Source organism: Phaseolus vulgaris, chromosome 8 (genome assembly GCF_000499845.2).
Source record: "Phaseolus vulgaris cultivar G19833 chromosome 8, P. vulgaris v2.0, whole genome shotgun sequence".
Taxonomy (NCBI): domain Eukaryota; kingdom Viridiplantae; phylum Streptophyta; class Magnoliopsida; order Fabales; family Fabaceae; genus Phaseolus; species Phaseolus vulgaris.
The window spans coordinates 2,868,199-2,881,272 of NC_023752.2; the positions used below are offsets into that span (position 1 = coordinate 2,868,199).

The 13,074-nt window shown below is 35.4% G+C and overlaps 3 protein-coding genes across 3 annotated transcripts; all 3 read right to left on the minus strand.

Annotated features, from left to right (window-relative positions):
* Positions 1-1,723: 1,723 nt before the first annotated feature.
* LOC137824035 (uncharacterized) lies at positions 1,724-2,402 on the minus strand. The gene is made up of 2 exons (XM_068629457.1): positions 2,015-2,402; positions 1,724-1,912 (listed from the first exon to the last, which is right to left on the minus strand). Exon 1 carries the CDS (start codon positions 2,302-2,304, stop codon positions 2,020-2,022), a length of 285 nt encoding a protein of 94 aa, XP_068485558.1. The 5' UTR covers positions 2,305-2,402; the 3' UTR covers positions 1,724-1,912; positions 2,015-2,019.
* Positions 2,403-3,453: 1,051 nt separating this feature from the next.
* LOC137823874 (protein MAIN-LIKE 2-like) lies at positions 3,454-12,781 on the minus strand. Its single transcript, XM_068629182.1, has 4 exons — positions 12,658-12,781; positions 11,444-11,724; positions 3,907-11,348; positions 3,454-3,799 (listed from the first exon to the last, which is right to left on the minus strand). Exons 1-3 carry the CDS (start codon positions 12,773-12,775, stop codon positions 10,563-10,565), a joined length of 1,185 nt encoding a protein of 394 aa, XP_068485283.1. The 5' UTR covers positions 12,776-12,781; the 3' UTR covers positions 3,454-3,799; positions 3,907-10,562.
* On the minus strand, positions 10,119-10,562 carry LOC137823525 (uncharacterized). Its single transcript, XM_068628711.1, has one exon. It carries the CDS (start codon positions 10,560-10,562, stop codon positions 10,119-10,121), a length of 444 nt encoding a protein of 147 aa, XP_068484812.1.
* Positions 12,782-13,074: the final 293 nt, after the last annotated feature.

Below are 13,074 nucleotides of genomic sequence, written 5' to 3' on the forward strand. Positions count from 1 at the left end.
TCACGTTGGTAGTAGGAGACGTGTTACTTTCCTACTGATTGACTTCAAGCAGCTGTGAAACAAAAGACATGCTATCAACTCTACACATCTCCCAACATGCACTGCACTATTTTGGTACAATGAGAATAAAAGGATAATAGTGAATAATGTTAGGCCATTCCTCCATTTGGCGGATTTGAAAAATATACTATTAAGCATTTGTTTGGACGATTTTTTACGGAGAAAAATTCGAAAAAAAGAGCTAAAATAAGAAGTACGTGGAGAAGCTCTGCCAATATACTTGCCTCTAATAAGTTGGAGTGTTTAACTTATGTATGATGTCATCGTCTATGATAGAAATCTCATGTGGCCCTTAGTTGCTCAACTAAGGGAGAAAACTTTTCAACTAGCACGAAATTTTGAGAACCGGAATTATCTGCTGCCTCTACAGCATCATATTCTCCACAGTAAAAATCTTAGTCTTTCACTGTATTTTCTCTCTTTCTTAAACTATTATGCAATTGATAATCAATGATTTGAATTTAGTAGCGTATTGACTGTAGACAAGGAAAAGGATTAGCAAAGGTTATATGTAGCTTGTGACAGTAGGCCAGAAATTGCCAGAAATATGGTTAAATGGCTCATTGAAGAAAACCCATAATTTTATGATGGATGGCTTTATCAATGATATGCTTTGGTTCGTATCTTATTCATTATTTGCATCATATACCTGAATGCCGATGTCAGTGAGCTAATCAGTTAACCCACCCAAAAAATTTATACACAGAAAGGATGATTGTTAAGCAAACCACGATTTCTTATCTGACTCGTGTAATTAAATGTAGGGTTCAACACTGGTCTTGAGAAAAAGATATAAAACGGCCAGAAAAATAACAAGAGAAAGCTTAAATGTCCAACCAGAGTTAAATTGAAGAATGATTTTATGAAGAAATATCGTGTGACTGATTAGTACGTCGTGAGACATTTTGATGTGTATTCATGAACCCCCATAACACGATAAATTTAAAGCACCCCATTTTGAAGTGAATTGAGAGAAAGGAGAAAAAAATAGAGAAAATAATAGATCCTAGTGACGGGATAAAAAATTAAGTAAATGAAAAGGAAACAATATTCTTCTTATCATATTGTCTTCAAAAATCGGAACTCGAGGTTGTGAAAGAAAACAAAACAAATTGGAAGAATCAGAACGACCTACGAATTTGACTATCTTCTATTATATTTTTCATGAGCGTGTCTTTACAAACACATGCCATGTAGTTAGCACCAAACACGGTTTCGTTTTTCTAAGGTCCTCCTTTATGCATTGTGCACAATTTTGGAGGATAGATGCTGTCTCTTTGAAGCCGTTGATTACTTGTTATACAATTCAATGGAAGTGAAGTTCACCGTAATTCTAAAATTATCACCGCTCAGCAATGGTTTCATCAATCCTCTGCTTGGTGACTGTGTCTAAAAATTGAACATAAGGTTGCATCTAAATTCATGTCTAAAATATTTTAACAATGTTTTGAACTTGAAAATCCATTGTCTATTCTTTCGACCATTCCTTGACACTACCATTTTGCCCAGATTCGTGAAATCCCAAAAGGAGGAACATGCAGAAATCATATAGCTTATATTTAAGCAAAAGAAGACATTGCAATGCTAATAAGCGCTTAACCAAATTGATATCACCATCAAACAAAAAATTATAAAATTTTCAGTAAACCAACTAAATCATCCCTTCTAAACCCTAGAAAACGGTTTTCCTTTTATTATAAGAAAGCACCACTCAAGTTTTAAAAAATATGCATAAAGTTGCCCTAAAAAATGACTGCAGGAAATTAAATAGCAGTTCTAGGTTGAGACCTGAACAAGACCTTCACTTCCTTACAGATAAGGGAAACACAAGTCTCCGATTAGTTCTCAGAACCTGAATTAATACCAACACAAGTTATTACCAATTAATACAGCAAGTAACAAATTAGCGTCACAAAGAGGCATAAAACCTAAACCCTGTGATGCTATAGATTACCGTTACTAGAAAGGGACTTGCTGGAGTTCCATGACGCTGCGGAGAGGAGGCGCGTAGAGAGAGTACACGACGGTCTGTCGTTTGACGACGGCGAGCTGAGACTTGCCGTGGGAATAGGCGGAGGAAATTGAAGAGGGGTCTGAGAGAGAGGCGTTTTGCCGAAAGGCATCGATGGTGCGTCGAATGGTGTATTCCCTAATGTTGTAATCAGGGAAATCTCGAGCGACGCGTAGGATGGAGCGGAAGAGAGAGAGGATTTGTGCGGCCGAAGGAGTTGCAGATGCACTCATTGCTGAGTTCGAATACAGAACACGGATTCACAGCTTCAGAGAGAGAGAGATATGTGAGAGAAAATGCAATAAATTTGAGTGACTATGAGTTTATACGTATTGGGTCCAAAAACCTTGCCCAAATCAGTTCCAACAAAAATGTACTCTACTCTCTATGCCTCTATTTTTTTTAATGTGTTTGTTTTTTCTAGATTTAGAAAATTCACAAATTGATTAAAAAAAATTATTTTGATTTAATTGATTCTTAGACCTAACATAAATGTTGTAGGAAAATTAATTACTTAAAAAAGAAACATGTGAAATTAAATATTAGGTCAAAGTTGTATTTTTTTTTTAAATGTAAGCTACAGTTATTAAAAACTAACGAAAACCTGGATCGGGTTCTAGTGTGGTCGGTTGATTGGGGTCTTGGTGTTTCTTTTCTGTTGTGGTTGCTTTGAAATGATTGGAATTCACAGTGAGAAGAATTCCACCAGTTGACAAGACTTTGACGATCATATAATTATGAGTATAGTGAGTAGTGTATGCATTTCAGGATCTCAAAATCCTTTTATAATGCTTGTCCTTTAGGAGTTAACAACCATCAAGATATTCTATTAATATATCCCTTTATTTTAGAAAGAGCATTATCTCTAACTGTTTATGTTTTAATATATTTTGGTAGTCATTCGGGCTTCTTGACAAATCATTGGGTCTATTCTTGTTTTGGGACACCTTAAGTATTTACCTTCTTAAACTAATCAGACCAAAATAATATGCATAGACCAATACATTATTATATGTATAGTATTATATATGTATTTATATTTATTTAAATGAAATATAAATTTATGTTTATTCGTATCTAAATTATATATATATATATAAGAAAAACATTAAATTCTTCTTTAAAGGGAATACCAACTAAAAATAAAGATGATATTCAGGATGTCTTTTTGCGTATTATTCAAAAGAAATAAAATTGTTGTTAATGAATATCTTCATTAAAGTTTACAAATTTTATTTATTATTTTCTTATTTGTGTATTCTTATTGAGATTAAAAAAAGTAGATGGCTAAGTATTATGATTTATTTGATTCTCAAAAGAAAAATAAAAATCGAATTACAACGTGAAATAAAAAAAAAAGTAAAAAAAAAGCATAATGAAAGTGGAAGAAGAAAGAAGTTGCTTGGTGAAGCAGTTTTTAAAACAAAACTATAATATCATTCTTAAAATCAGTTATAAAGAGAAATATAATTATGAAAAGAAAAAAAATAAGATGAGAAACTCCAGTAATAAATCCTAAAAAAATATATATTTTCTAATCTATTTCCTCTTCTCCGCAACAATGTCGTATTCGGAACGCATTCATCCTCCTAATCGACTCCCACATCAACAATGACATCAAGATAACTTTGTACCTGTGCAAAAATCTGAATGCCTTGCGGTTTGGGATATTCTGCTTCTCTATCTTCTTCCTCTTCCGCCTCCACTTGTTGTACGAAAATGAGAAGACTAATAATAATGAGGAGCATTAACAATTAAACAATTAAAATTTATACAACCTGTATTGATTGATCATAACAAATAAACGATAATGACATTAGTTCAATAAGAAATACCTTTAGATTGACGAGAATGTCTCCTCCTCAACGGGACAGGGAAAGAATAGGTGATAGAGACCGGGAAGGACGCCATCAATAGGCGCATTGGCCTCTCCACCGATAACCTCCACAAATTCCTCTCCACCCCTTCCATCCTTCTCGACGGTGAGAGAGTCATCGCCATCAACTTGGAGCACGTCAAGGCCATCATCATTGCCCAAGAGGTCATCTTCCTCAACTCAGGTGACCTCTTGATGACTTTTTACGGCAAGTGAACCGCTTTGTCAGAAGTAATAATTGTCCCTAGGGACGGATATTGATCCCACAAGGAACAGTGAATTATCAAGTACAATAATCGCTAAATATAGAACAAAACAATTAAAACTATGTTGAAAGTGGTTGTGTTGGCGATGATCAATAAGAAAACAGACAAAAAATTGGTTGCTTCAAGTTGGAAAAATAAGGATTAGGTTTTGTCCCTCACTTTTATGTATTTTGATTAGCATGTCAATATTAAGTTCTTTGATTGAAATTGTTATCCATATAAAAATCATTTATATCGGTTTCTCGCATCTAAAATCCTTCCCTAACTATCCCTCGTATAATTATAAGAACAATTTAATAACAATTAACATTTCAAGTCTATTCCTAACACTCAAATATGTTAAGTATTGTTGTTTAGGTCAGAACCCCAAAAATACTTTCCAATCAATTTTAAGATTCTCAATTTGTCACGAAAAATTATTAAAAGTAAAACAACAATACCAATAATCAATCAAGAACTGAATATTTTATTATAAGATATCACCTCAATACATAAGAGTTCGAGCAAATTACTCTCAATCCCAAATGGTAGAATTAACCACGCATACTTCTAGCACCTTCCATTCTCTCAATTGGGTTACAATTCATTTTATGATATTTTCCTCTGAATCTGGCACACTAGAATTGTGACTCTAGTCCCGTATTTAACCTAATTTGCTAGGGTTCGGTGATTTTTTGTGTCGCGCTCATAGGCTTAATGATGTTGGTCCCTCTTAGAGGGACAACAAACAACTTGATGTCTATGAGCTTGACACGCTTATCGAGACTTACTTTATGCAGAACGATAACACATTGAAGAAGCTCTCCACGGTATGCACACCACTTTAGGTTATGATCTTTGAATATTTATGATCTAATATGGTTATCTTTTGTAACAAATTTTCGTGCTTTTATAATTTTCTAGTTACCTGAAAAAGAAGTGAAAGTTGATTTTTCTGTTACTCTCTCTTTCTTATTTGTATGTTGTCTTGATAAAGCTGAGGAAATATGTTGGTGAGAAGGAGACCTACATTAGAAACACGCTCGCTTACCAACAAAACAATCTCTTCAAGCTGGGAGTTGTATTGTCCATAACATTCGTGGGATTGGCTTTGTTGATGTGGCATCCTAAAAATGATGTGATAGTATAAAAAATTGGATTTGTGAATACGCGTCAAGTGAAACTGCCCCAAAAGATACTCCAAAAGAAGAGATTTGCAGTGGTGTTATTCAAATTCTCAGAATATGAAGTTTCTGAAATTGTGAAAGAGGAATTAGGGTTTTGAAGAGTAGAGTGAAGAGGAGAGATCGGGAGAATTTAATGTCATATTAATATAATCAACCCATGGCATAATTGGTTAAAGCAATTATTTACAAAATTATTGTACGCAATTAATTAATTTGATGATGATATAATCTCATGATTAGTGAATCACTACATAATTTGCTTGTAATTTGGAAAGAGAAAGTCTCCATACATGCATGTGTGGTTTCATTATTTGATCATATGTGCAGGTGAGGGGATGAATTGAACCAGTTGTTCATGGACGGTAACCATGTAGGTGAGATGTGTCTAACAGAAAAGTTAGACAAACAAATCTCTTTCGGAGACAGGTATTTACTTTTCTGTTAATACATCTTTAAAATTTCTTTCATTCGATGTTGGACCCTCTTACAGGGACATCAAGAAACTAACTTGATGTCCAGGAGCTTGACACACTCTTGGAGACTTATTTTATGCATAAAGATGACACATTGAATAAGCTTTCCACGGTATGCACACCACCACTTTAGGTTATGATATTTGAATATTTCTGATCCAATATGGTTATCTTAAGTGAAAGTTGATTTATTTGTTTGTTGTCTTGATAAAGCTGAGGACATATGTAGATTCGAAGGAGACCTACATTAGAAACACGCTTGCTTACCAACATAACAATTTCTTCAAGCTGGGAGTTGTATTGGCTTTGTTGATGTGGCATCCTAGAAATGATTTGATAGTATAAAAAAATTGGATTTGTGAATACGCGTTAATGAAATTACCCAAAAGAAGATATTTGCAGTGGTGTTATTCAAAGTCTGAAGTTTCTGAAATTGTGAAAGAGGAATTAGGTTTTGGAGAGTAGAGTGAAGAGGAGAGAGCGAGAGAATTTAATCTCATACTGATATAATCAACCCATGACATAATTGGTTAACGCAATTATTGTACGTAATTAATTTGATGATAATATAATCTTATGAACTACATAATTAACTTGTAATTTGGAAAGAAAAAATCTCCATACATGCATGTGTGGCTTGATTATTTGTCATATGTCCAGGTGAGGGATGAATTGAACTAGTTGTTCATGGACGGTAACCATGTGGCTGAGATGTGTCTAATAGAAAAGTTAGACAAACAAATCTCTTCTTGAAACAATATTCTCTTTTTTGTTTTTACCTCTTTAAACTTTCTTTCATCCGATGTTGGACCCTCTTACGGAGATATCAAGCAACTTGATGTCCAGAAGCTTGACACGCTTATGGAGACTTACTTATTTTATGCAGAACGATGACACATTGAAAAAAGCTCTTCAAGGTATGCACACCACCACTTTAGGTTATGATCTTTGAATATTTCTGATCTAATATGGTTATCTTAAGTGAAAGTTGATTTATTTGTTTGTTGTCTTGATAAAGCTGAGGACATATGTAGATTTCAAGGAGACCTACATTAGAAACACGCTCGTTTACCAACATAACAATTTCTTCAAGCTGGGATTTGTATTGTCCACAACATTAGTGAGATTGACTTTGTTGATGTGGCATCGTAGAAATGATGTGATAATATAAAAAAATGGATTTGTGAATACGCGTCAAGTGAAACTACCCCAAAAGAAAAGTTTTGGGGTAGTGTTATTCAAATTCTCAGAATATGAAGTTTCTGAAATTGTGGAAGAGGAATTAAGGTTTTGGAGAATAGAGTGAAGAGGAGAGATCGGGAGAATTTAATCTCATACTGATATAATCAACCCATGACATAATTGGCTAACCAATTATTGTACGCAATTAATTTGATGATGATATAATCTCATGATTAGTGAATCACTAAATAATTAGCTTTTAATTTGGAAAGAGAAAGTCTCCATACATGCATGTGGTTTGATTATTTGATCATATGTCCAGGTGAAGGATGAATTGAACCAGTTGTTCATGGACGGTAACCATGTGACTGAAATGTGTCTAACAGAAAAGTTAGACAAACAAATCTCTTCCGGAGACAAGTATTCACTTTTTTATTTTTACCTATTTAAACTTTCTTTCATTCGATGGATAACCCTCTTACAGGGACATCAAGCCAAGAGCTTGACACGCTTCTGGAGACTTACTTACTTTATGCATTACAGTGCAGAATCGAACACCCAAAGGGTTACAAAGGAGAATAACTCCTTTTCACACTGGTTAATTCCTGTCAACTTCATACAACAATTGAGATCCCCTTTCCCACAACAGGTTGGTCTTTATTTAAAGACCCCATCACCTCAACTAACTAACCCAACAACTAACTAACCCGTTCAACCTTTATTTTTAAATTTCCTTCTCTGATATACCCTCCAAGTGCTGTCTTTATTTTCCGGCCTAACATTGCTCCTTTCTGCCAAAAGAACCTTGTCCTCAAGGTTGAAATCGGGAAACTGCTCCTTGATGATAGCCACATCCTCCCATGTAGCAGTATCATTGTCCCCTTCCTTCCATTGAACTAAGATTTGTGGAACGCGTGCTCCTTGCATTGTTACGTCACGTCTATTCAAAATTTCTCTTGGATAGAGGTTCGTAGCCTTTCCCTGAAATTCTTGAGGCAAATCCGGATATATTTGGTGTTGTCCCACTGCCAACTTGAGTTGAGACACATGAAAAATCGGGTGTATTCAACGTATGCACACCACTTTAGGTTATGATCTTTGAATATTTCTGATCCAATATGGTTATCTTAAGTGAAAGTTGATTTTTCTATTACTGTCTCTTTCTTATTTGTATGTTGTCTCGATGTCTCGATAAAGCTTAGGAAATATGTTGGTGAGAAGGAGACCTACATTAGAAACACTTGGTGAGAAATAGACCTACATTAGACACACTTGGTGAGAAGGAGACCTACATTAGAAACATGCTCGCTTACCAACATAACAATTTATTCAAACTGGAGTTTTATTGTCCACCACAATCATGGGATTGGCTTTGTTGATGTGGCATCCTAGAAATAATGTGATAGTATAAAAAATTGGATTTGTGAAACTAACTCCAAAAGAAGAGAGTCGGAGAATTTAATCTCATATTGATATAATCAACCTATGACATAATTGGTTAATGCAATTATTATACGAAATTATTGTACGCAATTAACTTGTAATTTGGATAGACAAATTTTACCTACATTAATTAGTTTGAGAAAGGTACAAATCACAAATCAACAGAATAAAAGAAGTCAAATTTAATTAGTTAGTCTCTTATCATATAGAAAAGGATAAAGAAAAAAAACATATATATATATATATATATATTACAAAATCATAATTTTTTTTATAAATAAAACTTATATAGTTATATTTTTTATGTTATATTATATTTTTAAACCAGTTTATTATAAAGTTTATCAAACAGTTATAATTTAATAGTGTATGGTGTATGAATTTTAAACTTATAAGTTAAAAGCTTTATTAGCTAGTGGCTAACTTATAAACCAATTTTTCCAAACACAATTCCTTTTAATAATAATGAGTTATAAGTTATGAATATGTAATTTATGTTAAAAAAAAAATTATTCATCTTCTATAATCTATAGAAGGCTTGTTCTTCCTGCACCCCCACATTTTTCTTCCTGCACCCCCACAATTTTCAATATTCCAACATTAACCTTGAGCAAAAATTTGAAAAGGGCAACGTTCAGCACTTCCACATTCACTGCTCATCTTCATCCTTGGGTTTCAAGTGTTGTGGAGGTTCTTCATAATTGTTGGAAGCAAGGCGGAGGAGTATACAACGTTGCCGAAGTGTTGTCTGGGTTATAGAGGTAAGAGTAAAGGTTTTTTTTAAGAAACACGGTGGTTATGGAAATTTCGGGATTACCGGATATCGGACTCCGGTAATACCTTCCGGATTCATGAATCCGGAATAAATGAAATAATGTGTTCCGGATGAGGGGGTGTTCCGGAAGTAAAATGCAATAATATGTTGTTCTCCGGATTTGTGAATCCGGAAGCTAAAATTTCATTACGGATGGGTTGATCCGGTACAGTATTTTGTGTTATGGATTCATGAATCCGGAATGCTTTACTTGCATTATGGAGTTATGAATCCGGAATTGTATTTTGCATTATGTTTTTTTTGTGTTATGGATTCCTGAATCCGGAATAGTCTTTTTGAGTTATGGATTGTTGGATCCGGAATGATTTTTTCACTTATGGATTCATGGATCCGGAATGCAATAACTTTGTTTTATTTTTTTTATTCGTAGAAGCATGGATAGTAGTGAAGAATTTGAACAACAATTATATGATGGTGTGAATGTGTGGGATGATGATGATATTGAGAATTCATTATCTAAATCGAAGGGATATGAATGTACAGATGCGTTTACTACAAATGAGGTAAAGTTAAGTTTGTAAAGTATTTTTAAGTTGTTTGTTAATTAGTAAATAATTTGTTATGATAACTTTTGTAGATATTTCGTACTCGGGATGAGCTCCTAAAGTGGGTTAGAAAAGTTGCGTTTGACTTTGGTTTTTGTATTGTGATATTGAGATAGGTATAGGATGCCCTTGTTTGAAGTTGTTGGTGTAACCTCAACGGGAGTGACTTTCAGTGCTGCATTTATGTTACTCGCATCAGAACGTCATCATAACTTTGTATGGGCCCTTGAGAAGCTGAAAGGTTTGTTTTTGAGATTTGATTCATACCCGAAGGTTGTGGTTAGTGATAGAGATATCGCCCTGACGTCGTCCATAATGGGTACTCACCGGAGGTCGATCATCCTCAGCCATCTGGATGATATATGGGTGTGATATAGACCGGAACCACTCCAAATATGCAGGAATACAGGTTCCAACATCAGCTGCTAATACTACACCTTGTAGGAGGTTAGCATTATAATCTAACCATCGATGGTCGATATCAGATGTGGATGGATCGCCATGATGAACGGTGGTTGGGTGACTAGGGATACACTGTATATATCCAAACTGTCTGAGTACACGTTCAGGCAAATGCATCTGCCTACAACCCCTCAACCGAATGTACCCTGAAAATAATGAAATCCACTCAAAAGGACGCACCGCTCTATGCTCTTCATAGGGCATCCATTGAACAGCACCAACACAGAGGCTATCTAATTGCATTCAAACTGAGGCAAGTGTGGACAACCTACTCCCGACCACATATTTCATACACCGCGGCTCATCCTCAACATAGGCATCCCGAAGCTGTCGGTGTCCAATACTCGGAAAGTGCTCATATATCCATGATGAAAATAACGTGACATACCCAGCTAACTGTCTAGTATTTGCATAGGAACCATCTCCCAACTGCTCATACATGTGGGTCAAAGTAGCTGCTGCCCACGAGTATCCTCCGGTGTGCCTTAAATCTACAAATAATCCCAAGTAGGATACACTAACCGACGTAGCACTCTTATCTGCAAAGATGGTGCAACCTACTAGGTGGAGCAAATATGCCCGTGCAGCAACAGTCCATTGTCTCCTGGTACATGCGTCCTCATACATCTCCCTAAACCAGCTTAGACGCACATGTCCACCCCGACAATGACGAGTCTCAGCAGCTGCTACTCCCCGATCTACACGAAGTGAATCAACAAGCAAATCGGTTGCCGTAGCTGTATCCAAGCTCGGATACGTGTAGAATTGCCCCATAATTGGGAGGTGCAACAAATTCGACACATCATCCAATGTGATGGTCAACTCACCTACAGGCAAATGAAATGAATTTGTCTCTGGGTGCCACCTTTCTACAAAGGCACACAACAGTCCTTTGTCTATCGTGTCATAGCTTGCCCCAATAAGTGCAGCTAAACCTGACAACTCCACTGCAGGTAGTATCCGAGGATGAGGAGCACCCATCTTACTCATTTTTCGGCCATGAGACACCAATTTTAACTCTCCTCGATCCTAATTTAACCAACCAAAATCATATACAGTTTAATGAACGAAAGTCATATCAAATTAACAATGAACAAGTATCATATTACAACATATTTACTTACCACACCATTCCATAATTGCATGGCCACATGGTCTTCATAACCTGTCAACAGTGTCCCATCCCGTGGACCTCCAGGATAACCTTCACCTTCTATTTCAGGTGCGCCTTCATCCTCCACCTCCATTTGGGGTTCAGCTTCTTCAAGTTCGACATCAACATTTTCTGCATCTTCATGTTCAACATGTTCTTCATCTTCATTAACATGTCTTCTTCTTCTTCTAACAGAAGCTGTGGGACGTAGACGATCACCTTGTGAACCTCCTCCCCTAGTCTTCACCATTTCTGTTCAATTACACCATTCAAGTTAGATTCAACTTATATTCATAAACCTGCAGAAATTTGCATGTGGAACACTACCGGATTAACTAAAGTTTGGATTTTAAAACATAGTGCAGAATTGTGTTAGTCATTGTTCAAAAAAATCTTCTTTGAGCCAAGGAGATGAAAACCATTAGTGTAAGATTAACTATGCATCCTAAAACTGATCAGACCTTATAAATCAGCGTTACCAATTTACATTTTATTTTAATTTTACAAAGACAAAACAAAATATATATCCAAAAAATTGTAAGCAATCGTGTCATGTGGGTCCAGATCTAATTAATAAAAGTTTAACGATTTTCGGTACTGAAAATATAGAATATCAACATATACTATAGATATAATGTGTAAGTGAAGTGGGTGAAAACCCAGAATAGAAATACAAGAACAGTATCTCGAAGTGGTGGTGGAAACAAAAATCCATCAAAAGAGAAATCCCAATGAAAGAACACAAAAGAAATAAAACAAATTAAATAGTAATAATAAAAATCACAGCCTAAACTTGAATTTACAACTACTGCTCTGAATTCTAATAGTATAATATCCCAACTGTGATGGCAATGGCCACAATCAGAATCAGCAATATGCTTATCAACCAACAGAAAAACCTGCAGCAGCAGCTTCTTCTTTTCTTTGGTGTGACTCTACTTAAACTTCACCTAAATCTGAAACACTACCGGATTCCTAAATCCGGAACACTACCGAATTCCTAAATCCGGAATACTACCGGATCCTTACATCCGGGAAACTAACGGATCCACAAATCCGGTAAACTACCGGATCCCTAAATTCGAAAACTTACCGGATTCTGTGATTTGGAATGTGAAATAACATTTACGGAAACAACAATCCATGAAAAAAACGGATACCAAAGTCTGGAACACATGAATGTACCTTTATGAATGTGAGATGGATGAGATTTGGAAGAAGAAGCTATTGCAAGAGATTGCCACTGAAGAAGACCTCTGCTGTTGAAGAAGCCGGCCAGCCACCACGCACAAATGAGCATCATTTTAAGTTTTTAGGGTTTTATAACATCAAGGGTAATGTTGTAATTTCAAAAATTTTAAAGGGCAATTTTGTCTTTGCACAAGACTGTGGGGGTGCAGGAAGAAAAATGTGGGGGTGCAGGAAGAAACACCCTCTATATAAATATATAAAGGGCCCATTCGGTATATACATTTCAAATACCTTCTTACCCTTAACTAGATTTTAAAATTTTAAAAGAATTGTATAAAGATATTCACTAGTTGATAGACACAACTCAAACTCCATTTTTATCTTAATTACATTTTCAAATTAAAAAATGAA

What these genes read in the sequence shown, in the direction of transcription:
- LOC137824035 (XM_068629457.1), bottom strand. Translation starts at nt 2,304, where the DNA reads ATGAGTGCATCTGCAACTCCTTCGGCCGCACAAATCCTCTCTCTCTTC.
- LOC137823874 (XM_068629182.1), bottom strand. Translation starts at nt 12,775, where the DNA reads ATGATGCTCATTTGTGCGTGGTGGCTGGCCGGCTTCTTCAACAGCAGA. An exon ending in TCCATCTCACATTCATAAAG is followed by an intron (nt 11,725 to 12,657) that starts GTACATTCATGT and finishes GTAATTGAACAG; the next exon opens with AAATGGTGAAGACTAGGGGA. An exon ending in TGCAATTATGGAATGGTGTG is followed by an intron (nt 11,349 to 11,443) that starts GTAAGTAAATAT and finishes TGGTTAAATTAG; the next exon opens with GATCGAGGAGAGTTAAAATT.
- LOC137823525 (XM_068628711.1), bottom strand. Translation starts at nt 10,562, where the DNA reads ATGCAATTAGATAGCCTCTGTGTTGGTGCTGTTCAATGGATGCCCTAT.